This window comes from Manacus candei, unplaced genomic scaffold (assembly GCF_025592945.1).
Source record: "Manacus candei isolate 608988 ecotype Guabito, Panama unplaced genomic scaffold, ASM2559294v1 h1tg000093l, whole genome shotgun sequence".
In the NCBI taxonomy this organism is placed as follows: Eukaryota; Metazoa; Chordata; class Aves; order Passeriformes; family Pipridae; genus Manacus; species Manacus candei.
In genome coordinates this window covers 1,819,397-1,838,534 of record NW_026138141.1, presented here as the reverse complement: position 1 = coordinate 1,838,534, position 19,138 = coordinate 1,819,397, and the positions used below count along the sequence as shown (strand labels likewise).

The window sequence follows — 19,138 nt, the reverse complement described above, 5'->3', positions numbered from 1 at the left end:
GAGAACAGTATCATAGGGTCACAAGAGCCATTCTTCTCTACGGAAAAAGGATATACAAAGCGAGACACCAATGTGAAAAAACACAATACTCACAACAGCTGTGACAGAAGATTAATGTGTATGGAAGGTGGAAATGGAGACTGGCAACAAAAGAGGGACAACCACTGCCTAGGCATTCCAGTATGGTATTAGGAAAACCACAGTCCAGCAAAGCTGAAGCCTTGCAAGGGGCAAGGAAGAGCTTCTACTCTCACTCTAACAATAAAAGGCAAAAAGAAGGAAAATGTGTCATGCTCTGGTGGGAAACAAGCAGGGTGCCACAGGGCCTAACCTGGGACTTGTACTGCTTGACATTTCTACCAGTGACCCAGAGAAGGTACTAAGGACAAGTACATCAGATTTACAGCTGACACCAAGGGGGAGCAGTCACCATACTTGAGAGCCAGGCTGCAGTCCCTGCAGGACCTGGACATGGAGAGGAAGAAGCTGAAAAGACTTCAGGAAACCGAGCAATGAGGCCAAGTCCTGCCCTGGAAAGAGAGAGCTGGGTGTGGGCTGGGGCCAGCAGGACCAGGAAGTAGCTCTGGGGGATGGCTGTGGATCATTCTCTCTACTCAATACCTGTGAGATCCTTGCATTAGGACAAATTCAGTGGTGGCCACCGAGGTGGTGGGGCCAGATCCTTTATCCTACAAGGAGAAACTGCAAGACTGGAGCTATTTCAGTTAGGTGAAGAGCATGGCTTTGAGGTCACCCAACAGCAGCCTGTCAGTGTTCACATCGAAAAACATAAGACTTGTTCTGGTCTAGAGTAAGGAAGGAAAAATTGTCACCTCAAGGGCAGCCCAGAAGTGGAACAGCAGCACAGACAGGTTGAGCCATTTCCATCCTTTGATTTTTCCAATATTCAGATGTATATTAGAAGATTATTATTATTTTATTTTTATTATTCCTTATATTATATATATTCCATATATTTTATATAATATAATATTATGTATGATACATAATATAGTGCAATATTTGTCTTATATATCCATAATAAAATATTTATTATATTTCTATAAATTCCATAATATATTCTATTATAATTCTAATATGTCTAGTAACCCGCACAACCTTTTCAGAATTCAGTGTCAACCCTACTTTAAGCAACAGGTTGGACTAATCAGACCAGGTCTTTCAAGCCCCAGTGATCCTCTCATTTTGTGATCTTCCTCCCTTGGACCTTGGAACCTAAGGTTCTAGACAGGAAATTCTGTATATTTTGTAATTCTTCTTTAAAATAGTCCAGTTGAAATCGCAGGTAATATTAAATTCAACAATTGGAGGAAAAAATAAAAGTGAAATTCTTACATGTTGAAACATCATTTTAACTACCTCTGTCATTCTATGAATGAGTCTCACTAGTACAAAGTCTAAAAGGGTGTTAGAAGAGCAAGAAAAAACAATTAAGGGCTTGTAAGATATACATATGAGGAAAAAACATAAAGAGTAGAGAATTTAGTCAGAAAAGGACAACAAAAGTAGAGATGAAAGCCTAATTTAATCATATCTGATACTGTGTTTCCTAAACTGTCAAAAAAATCAGTTGATGTTGTAGATAATACAGAATTGGTGCATTGAGTATATGTGACTAGCTCAGTGCTGCACCCAAAAAAAGTGATACTGCACTGGCACTGACCTGAGATGAGTCACATCCTATTCAAAACTGGAACTAGACCTTCAGAAATGAATGAGACCACCAAAGAGTGGCCAGAAAGGTCTATGAGTGCCATAAATCAAGAGGAAAGAGCCCTGTAGGGAAAAGGGGTAAGAAACTCTGCAAGGCCCAGGATAGGTGCTTGCAACATAAAGAAAAAGTTTTAGAGCATAAAATGGAGCTGTCAACATGAAAATGAAGAGGATATACTAGAAAGAATGAAGGAAAAAGAGCAGATCTAGAAGAAAACTGGAAAAATCGCACTTTTTAAGTGAGTAGGCTGGCATCAAGTAAGAAATGAAAAAATAGAAATACCCCGATCCAAAAAACCATAATTATAGGATCCAATATCACTACTGTATGTGGACAACTTCTTTCTAATGTTTCGGATGCATGTGACAGGGAAGTCCTTCATTTTGGGCTGGTACACACCCATCAGTGGACATTAAGCAACATGAAGTGTGAGAAAACTTGGCTTGTACTGTGAGGAGCCAGATTTTGTTTTTTCAGTCCTTATTCATACAAAGGAGACATTTCTTCAAAAGTGCCAGATGAAAAAGTAGAAGCTGAAAAAAAAGTAAACAAGAAAGGAAATAAGTTTTAAAATATTTGGGTTGTCAAACTCAGTATCCTGACATCTGCTAAAAAATACATTCAAGTCCTCTGAAAATGTGCTTAGTGCTGTTATAATCTACCTGTGCCATCAGTCTCTATGTGTTTATGAAAAATTCTGCTCCTTTGAAAACTCAGAAGTTTGGTTGTTTATTAATACATGTCTTCATTGTTTCTAAAACAGCTTTTTCATTAAACTTCTTATTTTTTAAGATGTGAGATGTCAATTGGTTCCAAAGTTTGCCTAGTTTATTTCTTTAGCTTACTGAAGTAGAATGGAATTATCTTAGAGTTAAACCTGTAAAATCTATTCAAATGCATTCATTTTGAAATTTCTTTCCTTTCTTCCAAAAACTAAAATTTATGTAATTCTTAACTTTTTCAGACATATGCTTTTCCAAGAAACATTACTAGAAATTATATTAAAATTCCAGTGGTTGTAGCCAAGATATCTCCTGTAAAAATAATTTCTGTGTTGGCTGTGAAACTAGTACACAGTTACACTATGTATATACAGTTATTCTATGGCTTAATATATGATACTTTTGTTGCAGACATGAACATTTGTTTGGGGATTGTTAAAGCAGAAGTTGTTAAATTCACAACTTGAAACATTTGTTTCCTGTGTTCTCACACACTCTTTATCTATTTCAGTTACCTAACAATGCAATATTACACTGTGATGATGCATGTAAATAGGCAAACTTTGCTACTGAAGGATGCCTAAGCACATTCCAAGAACAAGCACATGGCAGAGTCCCAAATTTTTCCTCTACATAGCACAGAGCAGCCATTGGGCATATGGTACAAGGACACCTTGCAATGATGGGGACACAAGGCTGGAAAGTGAAGGTATCTGGCAGGAGCAAGGTCTGGCTGCTACAGCAAGGGAGCCAGGAGCTGAGGGTAAATGCCAGCCAGCCTGGGCACAGGTATGGCTGCTGAGCAGCTGCAACATGGCTCTGGCATGGGAAACAGGGACAGACTGCTGAAAAAGAGCTCCCCAGGGAAGGAGGGTACACCAGGCTTCTGGCTTCTCATCAGTGACAGAGCTGACCTTCAGCTTGTCCTACTGAGCACCTTAACCTATGGCACTGAGCCCCCAAACTTATTCCATCGAGGCCTCCATGAGAAGGTATGTACCCCGGGGTGCTGACAGAAATTAGGATCCTACTCAGATTTTTCACAAATGTTTCAGAGGTTCTGCCAGCTTTACAGGAGGTGCTACTCTTACATTTTGCCTTTTAATTTCCTTAGAAGAAGCACTGCAGCTTCAATTGAACTTTTTTTTCTTTTTTGGAGGGGAGAGGAGGAGGAACAGTTAAAATGACCTCGTTTCTTTACTTTAAATGTGAAAGCCACACTACATCAGGAAAAATAAAAATGCCATTTCACATTTTAGAGTGTACACGTCACATGCCGTGACAAATCTCAAGAAATACTGACATTTTCAAGAAGCAAAGGTCTTGCAAGACTATATTATCCAGCAGCAAACTTTAGCATACCTACCATCTCAGGTAATTACTTTCCATTAAAAATGCAAGTTTAATTTTAAAAATTATTGCAAGAAACAGGGTGTATTTTTTCCAGTACTCTTCTGACAACGTGCCTACACTTTCAATAAACCTTATTTTATATATGTGTAGTTATAGAACAAAGAAATAGTAAGTCCTCTGTGTTAACAATAGAAAAAAATTTCTTTATGAAACAATATATCCTGTTCAGTGAATCGGAATGTCAGTTTTATTTACAAATATCTGAAATTATATTTCCCAGTTCAAATGAAAATATGACAAGGGTTTCTCATACTCATTTTAATATTTGTGAGATGTAATGAGTTAAAACAAACTTTCCTTGAATTTTATTATATAACACATGTAGTTGCATTCTGGAAAATTATATTTTCATGTTTTCACACCTAGAGAGAGATGAGAATTAAATATGTTCTCATAATTCATTTTTCATAAAGAAAATTCCCCTACATCGCTTGGATTTCTTTGTGAGCCCAAATTTTCTGAATATTTGTATTTATACTGAGGAGTTTGGATATTGGAAGGAAAATGATATATTTAGAAGATCAGTTCTGACTGCTCTTCAAAACCCCCAATTATCACAGAAGTTTGTTTTGTTTTTCATATAATCAGTATTATTTTCTTCTAGTGGGAATGAAAAAGAAACTCAAAAAAATTCAAAGCTGTCTTTGCAAACTTAGGAGCTGGATTATTTTGTGAAAAGATTGAATAGTGATGGTACTTACAAGGAAAAAGAAAATAGAAAAATAAATCCAAACCAACACTAACAAATAGAAGCTAAGACATTTGAGACCTAGCCAAGATCGACAGGTAATGTAAATCATGGGTCAGTTACCATCAGTTGAAGATGAGTCTGTTACCCTTACTTCAACTGCTCGTTTGTCAGCTGCCAAATTCACCCACTTGACTGCTCCAATATTCAGCTGAAAAATACTTGCAGCTTAGTGTCATCACACCAGAGGAGATATACAAACAATCGTAATAATACCAAACTCTTTCCCATGCAACTTAGGCAAAGTTGACAAAATCTGCTATATCTAGAGGTCTGTGTGTCTTGTGATTGGGAGTAAAATTTTTAATGAACTGTGGTAACTCTCAAAGTATATATTGTTTTAAAGAATTTGTAAATCTTGGGCACTTAGCAAAACCCCTATGATAGCTCCCAGAGAAATGATATTCGACTGTACAGCTAACGGCATGAGGTCAGTTAGAATCAGTACCTCAGCTTTCATCACCACTGAAGCTCAAATAGAACTCGTTAGATTTTCAGAACCTTCTCCAGTAGGTTAGACTACAGGCCACAGCTAAACTCTCTTTTCAGGTGTTTTAGTTCACACAGGCAATTAATGAGCTAGAGGTTCAGGCGTTGACTTCTTCCGCCTTATCCTACTTTTGCAGACAAACCCTTTCCGAACAGAGCCACAGGAACACAGATTTGGATAATCTCCAAGGTCAAATCACTCCAGGCACAGTAGGGGTGCAAGAGTCTCTAAAGGCAAGAATATCAAAATAAAAATTATAAAAAGGATTGTGTTTCACCAAACTGTTCTACAATATTTCCAACAGGAAACTCAAGGGAACACCTGGGGGCAAAGAATAGAAATGATCCACAATGGTGAAGCTCTAGTAGTTTGTTGTAAAACATTCATAGGTATGTTCTATGCAGAAGGTTTACAAAAGCTCTAAAACATATCCACCATTACAAGGGAAAGTTTTATGATGCCAACAAACCCCCATCAGTACATCTGTTTGTTCTGTTTTACTGAGGCTTTGTCTAAGGAACAGGATTTATACCCTCTAAGCTTATTATGAATTTGCTGTATTTGCTAAATATTCACAGCTAAAACCTGTATGTTTATTCTTTGAACTTGGAGCTCTTTTCAGATAAAATCTCAAGAGGTTTTTTACTAGCTATGGTTTATCTTCTGATGTGATAACAGTGAATTTGTGTCACATGTATCCCAATAGACATGTTCAAAGAGAAAAGATTTTAGCTTGGAAAGAAGCAGAAAAAGCTAGTAAAGAAAAGAATATATGTTAATGGAGAATGAAACAAAAGTCAGAAAAGGATAAAAGTTCATTTAAGGATTAGTAAATATTCCCTTCTGCAAATGGAGAATGTATACTAAAGATATGGAGAAGTACACTAAAGATATGGAGAAGTATACTCAAAGCCTAAGTCCTACACTGAAGCAAGCTGTAGCATGTTCAGTTATACAAGGTACAGGGGGCAAAGTTCACTGCTGTGTTGCACTGCAGGTTGGTAAGAATAAATGACCAAAAAAGCTATTTCTGTTTTCTGGTAGAACTGGGTCCACTCTTGCACTATGACTTGCTTATAGGGAAGCAGAAGAAGAAGTAGGTAATCCATTTTCTGCTTGATGTCAGTTGTACGGTGGTTGAACCTTTTCCCAGAAAACTTGTTAGTGTTTTGTCTTGGTGCCAGTTAAGATGTTTCTTCACAAAATATCTTCACCTCACTGAAATCCATTCTTACTGAAAGTTCAGAAAGAGAGTTAGAGTTTGAATAAGGTCATTTTTGCTCAATGAAAGTTGTCCTTGTAAAGGCGAAAGAAGCACTTTGTTCATTTCAGAGATGGTTTTTCTCTGTTTCGTTACCTCTCTATTTTTTTGTTTCATAGCACCTTCTCAGAACTTAGCATTTTGGGAAATTTCAATATGATCATTGCTTTTTTATTTTAGCATCAAAATAAATACTTAAAATAAAAACTGTAAATTTGAGATTAGAGTGTTTAATTTTACAAATAACATATCTTAGTCACTTACTTCTGGCTGATCTTGAAAATGCCATTTGAAGAATTTTTTTTAAGTGTCTGTTAAATGTGATTTTCCCAAGTGTTCTTTGTCTTTGTCTGTTTTCAAGTGAGCCTTTCTTTGCAAGTAATTAAAAAAAAAAAAAAAGGCAACAAAAAACAAACCTTCACATTTGTTCTGTTTTGAATTCAAGTATTTGTCTCTGACCTTTGCTAAAACTTGTAAAATCACAAGGAGATAAGCATGAAAGAAATCATGTGCTGTTCAAGTACTTAAAGTCCAGAGAAATGCACTGAAGTAGAAAGGGGATTAATAGAGGAAGGAGGGTGAGGCCAAGCCATACTGTGTTGGTAGAAGAAGGATTAGCAATCAGACTGAACCAGGAGAGAATTTAGCCGTGCTTATTTTGGGTGAGACACAGCCGCAGGACGTGCAGAGGTAGAGCAGGATCTCAGCAGTGGAGGGATACCAGGAAGAGAGAACAGGTACAATGCATGCAGCAGTGTAACTTCACCTTTTGATTAAGCTGTCATTAGAAAACAGCAAGGGAATACAGAGGAGAACTGCTGAGTGTAGAACAAGATGTACTAGTTTAATTCAGAAAAGAAAGGCGTGAACTAGGGGGAGGGGAGGGAGGATGAAAATAAAAGGTTCAGAAAACTGGTGCCTTAATCAAGTTTTAGCATGTTGTGATAGTGAAGCAAATCTGACCGGCAGGTGTGTATTGTGAATGAGCAATTCGTAAGAACTTAGAAGTCAATGAGCAAATATATATCTATATAGTTACTATATCTCGTGCAGGTTGTTAGAAGAGAAGAACATTAGCATCTGTGGTTAGAATTGTTTGCCTTTTCAGACGGTGCATTGAAGTGTAGAGTTAGAAGGAATTTTCTGGCGTGGAAGGGGTAGCCTATGGGAGATTTGTATTACTTGTTTTCATTCTGCTCTCTCTCTCTTTCTCTCTCTCTTTCTCTCTCTCTCCATAGAGGGACCTGGGTGTCCCATCCACAGGAGAGGAAAGTCAGCGTGTGTGGACAGCCAGCTCTTGGAACGAGCCGGCTCTGCTTGACCTGCTGTCATGCAGATCCCCACGCTGCTCTTCCTTTCTCTGCTATCACTTAGCATGTTGGACCAAGCTGGAGCTCAGTTCCCTCGTCAGTGTGCAACTGTTGAGTCCCTGAGGAGCGGCATGTGTTGCCCAGACTATTTCCCTGTGTTCGGGCCAGGTACTGACCGGTGTGGCGTGTCCACGGGAAGGGGCCGGTGTGTGCAGGTGACTGCGGATTCACGCCCACATGGCCCACAGTACATCCATGATGGGCGGGATGACCGTGAGCAATGGCCCATTCGCTTCTTCAACCAAACCTGCCGGTGCAATGGTAACTTCTCTGGCTACAACTGTGGGTCATGTCGACCTGGCTGGACTGGACCTACCTGTAGCCAACAGATTAATATAGGTAAGAGCATCAGAAATATGAGATGAAAACTGCCTTGTCAGTACTTGCTTCTAAATGTATCTGGCATGTTTCTCTTCTTTAAAATACAAAATATCTCTTATATTTATTTAGCAATGTTATGTAGCTGTAGGATCTATTAAGGCAGGTGCTATATGAGCTGTACAGCTTGTGTATCAGTACTTGCTTCTAAATGTATCTGGCATGTTTCTCTTCTTTAAAATACAAAATATCTCTTATATTTATTTAGCAATGTTATGTAGCTGTAGGATCTATTAAGGCAGGTGCTATATGAGCTGTACAGCTTGTGTATCTAGTACTTACATTTACTACCCCACAAAAGGAAGAAATGAAACCTGTAGACAATGTAGGATTAGGACCAAGTCCATTAAAGGATAGAACATCTAAGCTGAAAAAAAAATTATTTGAAATTACTTAAGAAAATAAATATATATTTTTAGAATTATTTAAAAGTAAAGCAATGTATATAGACATGTATATGTGTTTGTGAGTATGTCTGGGAATAATACTATGTTTAATAGCTTAGTATGACTACTTTAAGTAGTAGTGACAGCAGCTCTTTTCATTCAAAATTTCTTAATACATTTCTAAACGATGTATCTGGCCTTGTAAATTTTTCCTTACTTAGTTGCTGTCAACATCTTTAAAGGCATTGAGTCACAACTATGAACTGTTCAGATGAACAAATGAACCTTTCTGAGAGTTATTCAGTTTCAGTTTAGTCCTGAATATCAGTAAACAAATGTCTAAAATTTTTTGAAATGGATATGCAATCCTTTCAGGAAAAATGTTGAATACTGTAGGTAAATTGAAAAAGACAAGAAGGCTTGGGGAGAGATCCTTATTCTCAAGTCAAAACCATCTGAATGAACAAGGTTTCAGCCTTTATTTTCAAACTTACACACTTTTAATTTTAAAAGTATTATTGATATCCTGTAAAATCCATAAATCCTCAAATGAGATATGGGTTCTGTTGACATGAGAAACAAGAGTTTTCTAGCACAAACGTGCAGTGCAGAAACAGACATCAGCACTGACATTGTTTCCACCAGATAGAAAATGTTCCATGAATATGAGTGCATGTTCCAACAATGGCTAACAAAGCACTGCTTGCTAAATCAAAATTTTAACAAGATTTCTTTAAAAAAAACCCCTGTGGGCTATAGGAAAGATCTTAGGAATTTTTTTTCATCCTTTGAACTCCAAGAAGCAAGTTAGAAAGCAGAAATTATGACTCGTGTCTTGGATCTGCTAAGCCGGGTTGTACTCTCTGGTGTTCTGGCCTGTTCTGTATTACAATGATGATAACTGAAGGATAACAAAGAAACAAATGTTAACATGCACAAACCTAGCAATCTAAATCTAGAGACAGGCAAAAAGCAGATTTAGCTGATTTTCTAGGGTATACAAGAGCACTTCTCATTTTTCTTTCTTATTAAATCCTTTACTACTCAGTAAAACCCTAAGCAAATCAGATATATCACACATAATAACATGAGTTTAAAAAGAGTAAAATAGCTTCTTAGTATGCTTTAAGTTTCCCCATGGAAGTCACCTCTTTTGACCATTCTTAGCCACGGGTTTATCTGCTCAGAGTTTAAAAATAATTACTGGATTACTGTTGGCATATCCATATTAAATAGTTTTAAGATGCAGTTTGGTGTCTTCAGATCTTCTCAATTCATGACTAATTTTAATAATAGTCACAATTATTTCTTGTGTTTCAGGCATATACTTTGAAAAAGAAAAAGGTTAAGAAGCATACATAAATCAAAATTAGATGGATATTTGTAGTTCACTACTTAAAACACCCCCAAATAATTCTTCAGTGATGAAGGCTAGCATATCACTTCAGTTCTGCAAAAAAGAAAAGCATTTCAGGATGAAATGAAATTCATGTTTCACAGAAGTATTTATTTAAAGTTCAAAAAAATCAAAATATTCCCCACCCAATCAAGTTTATGTAGTGAAACGAAATTCACTTACATTCTTCACGTAGATTCATGCTGAAGACCTGTTGCTTCATGTGTCAACATAATCTGTCACTCATTTGGACAATCATTGATTTTTACAGTATTTTTTTATAATGAAAATAAGTACACGTTGAAGAACAACTGTGAGGACTTCTACCTGCATCTTAGTCTAAACTTAGACCGAAGTCTTCTCAGACCAGATGAAAGAGGGGCTGAGGTGGTCTGAACTCTGTTCTACTTGCTGAAATACTGGTATTTCAAAGAGTCAGTTTACTTCCTTGTTTCACTTTCTCTATGTGGATAACAATATTTTTAAATTATTTTGAGTATATTAGTAAAAAGGACTAATATATGGCTACTGTTAATAATGTCATGTAATGACATTAAAAAGACATATTGTACTGTGATAAATTCACAATAATTCACTGGTGAATATCCCATTTTTCCTACAAAGGTTCAAGCATAAATGATGCCCTTCTCTACTATCTTGCCAAACATCAGAATTTCTGATTATTATAAATTGTTTTATAGTATTCATTTCTTGTAGAGTACTACCATAGGAAACCTTACATATATTGGATGAGGTTCTGAAAGGTTTGTACAACAAAGCACTTTGTAATTACTCTGACAGAATGGAGAGATAATCTGCAACAGTACTTCTAAAAGCACTAAAATCTCAAGGTTTGAGGCTTTATTTTTATTTGTTTTAGCCTTTCTCATGATAAATAACTTTTGCTATTTATGCTCAGTGAATTGCCCCAATAAAAAAAAAAAAAAAAAAGAAGATGAATTCTTGAAGAAAAAGGGACTTAGAGATATTAGGAACACAATAAATTAGTTCTGTGGGTTCAGATGAGTAACTTTGGTAATTTGCTTCTTCTGTATTATCACAGTCAGAAGGAATCTTTTGGATCTAAGCGCAGAAGAAAGGAATCGTTTTGTGAATGCCTTGCACCAAGCCAAGGTGACAATCCACCCTGACATTGTCATTGCCACACGAAGACGTGAAGAAATATTTGGACCAGATGGCAACACACCACAGTTCGAGAATATCTCCATTTATAACTACTTTGTGTGGTCTCACTATTATTCTGTCAGGAAAACTTTCCTTGGTGCAGGGCAGCAGAGTTTTGGAGGAGTTGATTTCTCTCATGAGGGACCAGCTTTTGTCACATGGCATAGGTACCATCTATTGCAGCTTGAAAGAGACATGCAGGTGAAGTTCATATTATTGTTGAGTCATGTGTTCATGCTATGTTTTGTACAGTTATATAACTTCTCTCTATATTACAATAGGCAAAAATTGATAGCAGCTTCTTCAACATTATGAAATAATTCTGCTTCAATTTCAGCAACTCACTGGGTACACTGAATTTAGTTAAGTGCACTGAGATTTTATACAGTCATTTTTATAGAGTTTCTAAAAATAATATTTTAATCAGAGTAATTACATAAAAATCTCTTGGAAAAATAGATACAAGTTCTATATATATCTATATAAGACATTTTATTGGACCAACAATATTATTTCTGGTGGTATTTTTAATGTAAAGGTCATGATTCTTGAATAAAAATGACCAAATCATCAGAAATTTTACAGAAAGGGAAAACAGAGATGGTTTGGGGATTCAGAATCATATTTTGTTTGCGTAACTGGTTAGAGAAATTAATGTTTTGTTATACCTTGTTCCAGAAATCAGCAATTCTCTTGTTTCCCTTCTCTTATGCAGGCCTATCCATAAATAAAATATAGCATTTTATGGACCATCATCCTTCTTAAAAAAACAAGAATTAGGTTTTCAAGGCAATGATTAAACAGTGCCTGAAATAACTGCAGTGTTTTCATCAGCTTTAATGGCTTTACTTTAGACTGAGGCACAAACTCCCCTCCAAAGCTTATATTTGATGTCGGTGTAATTTCGCTATGTGGAAGACCTGAGAAGTTCTACCTCTTTGTGATTTAACATATATTCCTATTTATGTCACTAGACTTGATCATAAGTTAAAATAATTTGGTTTGCCATCTCCACAACTGCTCAACTCCAACCTGTACTGGAACCAAACCATGACAATTTGAAGACCCAATACCCCTGTTCTTTACTTTTCCATCAGTCATTCCACAGTTGTCTTAGTTACTGTGTGCTACAAACACTGCTCTTTCTCACAGGCCATTAAAAATATTTGGAAAATGGGGTCTCAGCATAAATTTCTTTTTCTTACTATTCACAGTATGGTTTCATGGAAGACGTACTGTCTTATTAATGAGGGAGATCCATGACTCAGTTCAATAGTCCAACCATCTGTTCTGTTGAAAAAGGCATCAACGTGAGAAACTACCAAAAGGTTTTACATAAATTTTCCATAGAGTTCCTCTCCTCTATGAGGCAATCTTCTGACTCTTATTAAGATGTATTTAACTGTTTTTAACATCACTCTAGCAGTAAATATTATAGCTGTCTGCATCACATGTGTAATAACACTATATTTATGTGGTTTAGAACATGCTACAGGATCCTAGTTTTGGACTGCCCTACTGGAACTTTGCAACAGGACAAAATACTTGTGATATCTGCTCAGATGACTTGATGGGAGCTAGAAGCAATTTTGATGTCAGTCTTATCAGCCAAAACTCAATCTTCTCTCAGTGGAGAGTGCTATGTGAAAATGTAGAAGACTATGAAACTTTGGGAACCATCTGTAACAGTAAGTATGAATGATGGAAGACATCTGGAGAGAAAATCCTCCTAATAATAAATAAATATAGTACTTTACAATGCAACGGCTTTTCCCAGTGAAAAAAGTCTTAAAGTGGTTTTTTAATATTCTTAAATATTCTTAATATTTATATAAGAATATAAATACATAAAGAATATAATATTAATATTTAATATTCTTAGTCTTTAATATTCTTATGATCCATGTCCCATCATCTGTCTTGCACTGAGACACCAAGTAGTTCAAAATTTGATCAGGAACTTGTAGCAGAAGAAGAACAAAATTCTTCCCTTTTCTTCTTGTGGAGTATCTATTCAGCTCCTGCACTATAAATGACTAAATCTGATAGTGTAATTTCTTAAATGAAGCTTAAGTGTTCTTCTGACTACTCCACTTATAACCTTCATGGCATTCTGCACCTAAAATGCAAACACCTAACAAATTCCCATGTTAACTATGTGAAGCATGTTTGAATGTGAGTAATATTGGATTCTAGCACACCTACCCAAACTAAAAAAGTTAAAAAAATCCCAGTTGATTTCTCGTACATTCATCACCCTCAATCCACAACTCAGCATTGTCTTGGAAATAGGGGACAAAAATAGGAAAAATCCTACAATATTGGGTTAGTCATGCACATAATCAGCTATAGTCCTTTCCTTGGCTACTCTGTCAGGATATCCTCAAAAGTTGTCCTCCATCTCATCAGGAAATCACATTGAAAATCTATAGAAAATTTCCCCAAAGCACTTAGAGAACAACAAACTTCAGTAAGAGGCCTCTAGATGTTTTTTTACATCCTGGTACAAAGGTTCCAGAACACGGGACTACATGAAGATTCTTAGCCTGACACAAGGAACTGACCCATTCATTCAGTGTAAAGTCATTTGTGAGGGATTTTTTTCTCCATGGTTCAGTCACGCAAAGGATACTTTCTGTGTATTGTTTTCTCTCTTCTCTCCATCCCCAGGCACTGAGGGTGGTCCCATCCGAAGAAATCCTGCTGGAAATGTCGCACGACCAATGGTACAGCGTCTCCCAGAGCCTGAGGATGTTGCCCAGTGTTTGGAAGTTGGTGTATTTGACACTCCTCCTTTCTATTCCAATTCAACAGACAGTTTCCGTAACACAGTAGAAGGTAAACATGGCAAACAAGAAGACCTGTAACAACTCCAAACAAGGCAAGAAGCAGGCTTGCCATTATTCCTACTGGAAGTATGAGTTTGGAGACGGGCTACTGGACACTAAGAACACATTGTTCTTAGCATTAAGTATTAGCTTAGTATTAAGTGGAAAAAAGCTCTGGCTAAATTGCTTTATAGCCATAGCTTGTGTCTCTTAAAATGTGTAAAAGCCTTAAAAATCTGTTGATGGCATACTAAGTAGAAATGTTTCAAGAAATCAAGTTCTTGAAACACAGTTAATAGGTTGCTGTTGCTGGAAATAGACAGTCCTTCCCAGCAGATTGATTCAGCTGCATCTTTAAATGAGGGAAACATGTGCTTCTAGCAGCTATTCTTGTATCTGAATTAAAACAAATAAAAGAAAGCAAAATAAATTTTAAGCTTTGGTAGTATTTACTGCAGTGGTATTGATGTCTGGGTATAGGATTTATTGCTAAACACGTTAGTCCTACTCTCTGGACCATATAACTTTGTTCTTCTATAAGCTTTACACATTTAAAATTAAATTTTCAGTCACTGATGTCTGAACAGACATACCCCCAACAGAGAAACTAGCATACATATTTGATTTATACTGTTCAGCCGATATCCTGAAACTTCTGTACTTTAATAATCCCTATTTTGTAACAGGAAGAGATTACAAAGTGACAGTTCAGACCCCTGCCAGACCTCACATAGACAACTGTCTCTTTTAAAGAAGCATAAATCCTACTAAACATAGAATCTACTCCTTTTCCTTTCTCTTGAAGAACAAAACCAAGAAAATGCACCAACCTTCTAAGTATATCTGAAAGTTCTGAATGCTTACCAAGTCTGACAAATGGGCTATCAATACCTAGGTATCTAAATACGGCTTTAGCCAATTAACTGTATGTATCCCTCTCTGGAAAGACTGGCCAAAGCCTGAAAACAGGAGGACTTCTCATGATGTTTCAGATCCTGACATCTGACACGAGGTATGATGTTTTGGGCACTAACAAAGTTACAGAGGCACTATCTTCACTGAAAAAGTGAAAACGGAGCATGTGAAGCTTTCTGACACGTATTCCCAGTACACATGGAAATGATGTATGGAAGCTTAACAGCTGGCTCATTAGAATAGATGAGAAAATATACTCACTTTAGTCAGCAAATAGAAAACACGTGCAACTATTTTAGTTATGCTGAAAGATATATTAGGGCCTAAATATATACCTTTACTTTCATGCTATGATGTGGTTTATTTTGTCCATTTTTCCATTAGATCCCAGCAGCCTTGCACTCCATATTGTCAGCATTCTTTTGTAAGGGTTATTTTAATCTGAAAATATGCATGCTAGGGACATTTCTCAAATGCCAGTAGGTAAAGGATTAGCTAACCATTTATTTTAAGCAAGGCAACGCAACGACTCGAAACTCTCTCAGAGAAAAAAAGAAATGTTCATCTGCAAATGCAGATTCCAAGCAACATTATCACAGGAATTTTTTTGTGTTACTCCTTTTTTACATATTCAGGGTACAGTGATCCTTCTGGAAAATATGATCCAGCAGTTCGAAGTCTTCACAACTTGGCTCATCTATTTTTGAATGGAACAGGAGGGCAAACTCATTTATCACCAAATGATCCCATTTTTGTCCTCCTGCACACATTTACAGATGCTCTTTTTGATGAGTGGCTGAGACGGCACTCTGCAGGTAAGATGTTCTCACAGACAGAGGCAGGGTGGGTGGTTGTCAGTGTAACCCTGGAAGGACATTCCATTATTTTGTGGATGAAATATTTATGTTTCTTCTTGTCAAAGAAGAACAGATGCCATGTAGATGGCATGTAGATGAATGTAGATTAATTTTTACCACATCTGTGATATACTACCAGTATTCAATAACCATCTCCATATACTTCTAAGGGATGATCGCTGTTGCAGCTCTTGCTTCTTTAACTCCCAAAAGAATACAGAAATGTAATAAGGGTGAAAGTGAAAGAGATGGGGAAAGGGAGAACAGAAGGAAGGAATTGCAAGGAAGGAAGGAAAAAAAAGAAATAAAGAAGGAAGGAGACTGGCGTCAGTGTGCTAGGGGGAGAATTCTGCATAACATTTATGTCCATGCGTCAGTCTGCACAATGCAGCAACTGTATTCCTCTTGGAATAATCCATCCCCCTCTTCCTTCTTCTATAGAAGACAGCTGTTGTTGCACAACTGAGACTTCTTTGTGTAGTTTCCACAACAACCTGCCTCATGTAATTTTCCCAGATAGCTCTCAGAGAGCAATTGTATCCCCTTGTGGTACTTGCATGAACTATCACAAGGTTTTGCATCATCTTACCAAGGTGAACTTTCTTTTTTTTTGTCCTTTTTTGCTGGGGGTTGTTTGGTTGGTTGGTTGGTTTGTTTTACTTCAGCTTTCTTCTGATTTAACAAATTGTTGCAAAAGAATTCCACTGGAACTTACATTAGCTGTCTTCTGGAACTGGACGAGAGAGCTGTTCAGCACTGTTACAATCAGGCAAAACTAGAATGTAGAAAAAAGCCTTTCCCAGTCCTCCATGTATACATATTTCTCCTTTTCCACGTGACAAGAAATTAAAAGCCCAACATGGGCAGAAATTTTTAGAATTTACTGGTGGTTTCCATTAAAAAAAGAGATATCATTACTGATCTTTCTTTTTCACAGTGCAGAGCCCTCTGCTCTGTATGCATTGCACTGGAAAAACAATCCTCCTGGAATAGCTTAGGTTAGAAAGAAAAAACTGAGGTACTCAAAATCCTGAGTTGGAAAAAAAATTAAATAGGGCAAGTTACTTTAATTTTGTTTACAGAAATGTGATTTGAATTTAAAATTTAGATATCTCAACATATCCACTGGAGAATGCCCCTATTGGACATAACCGACAGTACAACATGGTACCTTTCTGGCCTCCAGTTACCAATAATGAAATGTTTGTTACTGCACCAGAAAACCTGGGATACAGTTACGAAGTCGAGTGGCCAGGTAATCTGTAATATCTAGATACTTTTTCTTCCTTTTTTTCTCATCATGTCTTTGTCCCTTTAAGTTTATGCATCATATAACAAAGTTATTCAAATTTCACAAACAATACTTGTTGTCTTTGTAAAGGTCTTTTTCTCCTTTCTACCTAACTTTCCAAGTGTGTTTTTGGCATTTAGTGTAGGTACTGATCAGAGATTGTTTCACCATGAAGTTCCCACTATCCACTTCAATTCTGGGAGAAGTTCTCATTTGGATCTTAATCTTGCAGAAGGTCCTTATTCCTATACCATATGCCTTCATTAAATCACAACAGAGAATGCAAATGCCTCACAAACCAGAGGGAAGAAGAAAAGTCCAGAACTGGCTTTAGAGTGGAACAAGATAGACTGCATTTCCTCACATATTATCAAACAAAATTTAAACAAGTTCTATTCCACAACTCACTGAATAATGATGGATGCTGAGCTTTGGTTTGTCCCCATGATGTTTATCCATATACTTGACATTTACTTTTAATAACTGTCTCTTTTTTCTTCCTGTAGGTCGGGCTCTCCGTGTCACAGAGATGATAACTATAGCAATAGTGACTGCACTGGTTCTTGTTGCAATTATCTTTGCTGCTGCTGCATGTATTGTACGCGTCAAGAAAAATAAGGATGAGTTGCATCAGCCTCTTCTTACTGACCAGTATCAGCACTACTCAGATGATTATGATGGTGTACCAACACCAAGCCAGTCTGTTGTTTGAAAAGATGACACCTTTTTGCATCTGACTGAAACTGTTTATTTTTGCTGTATTTCATAAATGATGGTCATCCATCTGCTTTAAAATAAAGAGCATAAACCACTAGTTGTCTTGATATGTTTGCTTCAGGCTTCACTTCCTCTTTAGTCACACTTAGGCATCAATAAGTCACCTTTGCAATGCGGATTCTGTGTTGATTTTAACAGAATTCTTCAAGGGCCACATGCAAGCCTTTGCCATGCATATTTCTGTAAAATCTGGTAAAATTTAGTTGACTTGACAACAGCAAATGCCATCTGACTTCACTTAACCTTAATATCCAGAATTCTTTTATGAGGTACTTTTGTGAAAAGGTTAAGTCTAGAACAGGACAGAAGCTCAATACAAAATACAAGTAGACACCCTAAGTGTCTACTTGTGCCTAAGTGACTAGAAATGTGTTAAAAAGTACGATAGACACCTTGGCTTAGTGAGTAGAAATGTGTTTCAGTATAACCAGCATGCCAGGCATGGAATCAAAATGGAATTCTGAGTGGAACAGTATATTTGAAATCAACTTTATTCACAAAACACAGTTTTGAACTTATTGCTGCTTTTATGTTGATCTATGAAAACAGATTCACAGTTGAAGCCACTCCAGTATTTGGACACTTCAACTCTATGTTCAAACATAGCTGCCTGAAAGTGCATTCATTTGAAAGGACAGCTGGCACTATCCTTTCCTTTATTTTTATTTTTATTTTCATTTTTCAATCTCATTCCCCTTCTCTCTCCCACTCTCCCTATGGCAGTGCATTTTTCCCAACAATAAGAGACTTTGCCTCAGTTGTCTCATGCTGGAATTTAAACCCACTCTTGTGCTTTGAAAGAAGGGCCTAGGTGTCAGGTTGGAAAAATAGTCTTAAGCAGCTGCTGTTGAATTTATTCAATATAAGCCAACGAGAGTGTAACAAACTGATTCCTGAGCTAGGGCTTAAGAAATCTGGCTTTAAGCCTCACGTCCTCTCTCTCATCATAACTGAGTACCAATTAATCATCTGTTGTCCTTCTATGATGTCTTATTGAATCTAATTTAGCAGTCCTTAGCTGGCATACAGAGATGTTCCTGCTTTCAGAATAATGAATCCCACACCATGCACTCAGACTATAAAATCAAAAAGACCCTTGTGTCTCTGTCTGAGACCAACATCAATAGAAATGGTAAGTAACTTGGATTGAGCTCCTTCAGTCTGAGGCAGCCCTCCAAGACAGTAAGCTGCTAGGCAGAAGTAGGGTCACATGCTGTGTTAACCCCAGTGGTTTCAGTGAGTACCAGCTGTGCTCAAGGCCCACATACTCAGTTGCAAGGAGATACAAGCTTATACATTGAGAATGATGTAAGTAGGAAGACAACTACTCTTGGCTAAGCAAGTGGTAGATGGGTTATCGTCTTATTTTACCAAGCATGAGGTACA

The 19,138-nt window shown here is 37.0% G+C and overlaps 1 protein-coding gene across 2 annotated transcripts; it reads left to right on the top strand.

Annotated features, from left to right (window-relative positions):
• The first annotated feature begins 6,920 nt into the window (after positions 1-6,920).
• On the top strand, positions 6,921-17,784 carry TYRP1 (tyrosinase related protein 1). Of its 2 annotated transcripts, XM_051768214.1 has the most exons (9): positions 6,921-7,059; positions 7,098-7,106; positions 7,608-8,078; positions 10,963-11,285; positions 12,568-12,772; positions 13,755-13,922; positions 15,463-15,642; positions 16,793-16,939; positions 17,482-17,697. In XM_051768214.1, exons 3-9 carry the CDS (start codon positions 7,700-7,702, stop codon positions 17,685-17,687), a joined length of 1,608 nt encoding a protein of 535 aa, XP_051624174.1. In that variant the 5' UTR covers positions 6,921-7,059; positions 7,098-7,106; positions 7,608-7,699; the 3' UTR covers positions 17,688-17,697. The 2 variants fall into 2 exon arrangements, with proteins under 2 accessions (XP_051624174.1, XP_051624175.1); XM_051768215.1 differs by having other exon boundaries at positions 6,942-7,106; positions 17,482-17,784.
• The last annotated feature ends 1,354 nt before the right edge of the window (positions 17,785-19,138 follow it).

Coding starts and splice junctions, on each gene's coding strand:
- TYRP1 (XM_051768215.1), top strand. CDS start 7,700: ATGCAGATCCCCACGCTGCTCTTCCTTTCTCTGCTATCACTTAGCATG. Junction 8,079..10,962: donor TAGCCAACAGATTAATATAG/GTAAGAGCATCA, acceptor GTATTATCACAG/TCAGAAGGAATCTTTTGGAT. Junction 12,773..13,754: donor TTTGGGAACCATCTGTAACA/GTAAGTATGAAT, acceptor CTCCATCCCCAG/GCACTGAGGGTGGTCCCATC.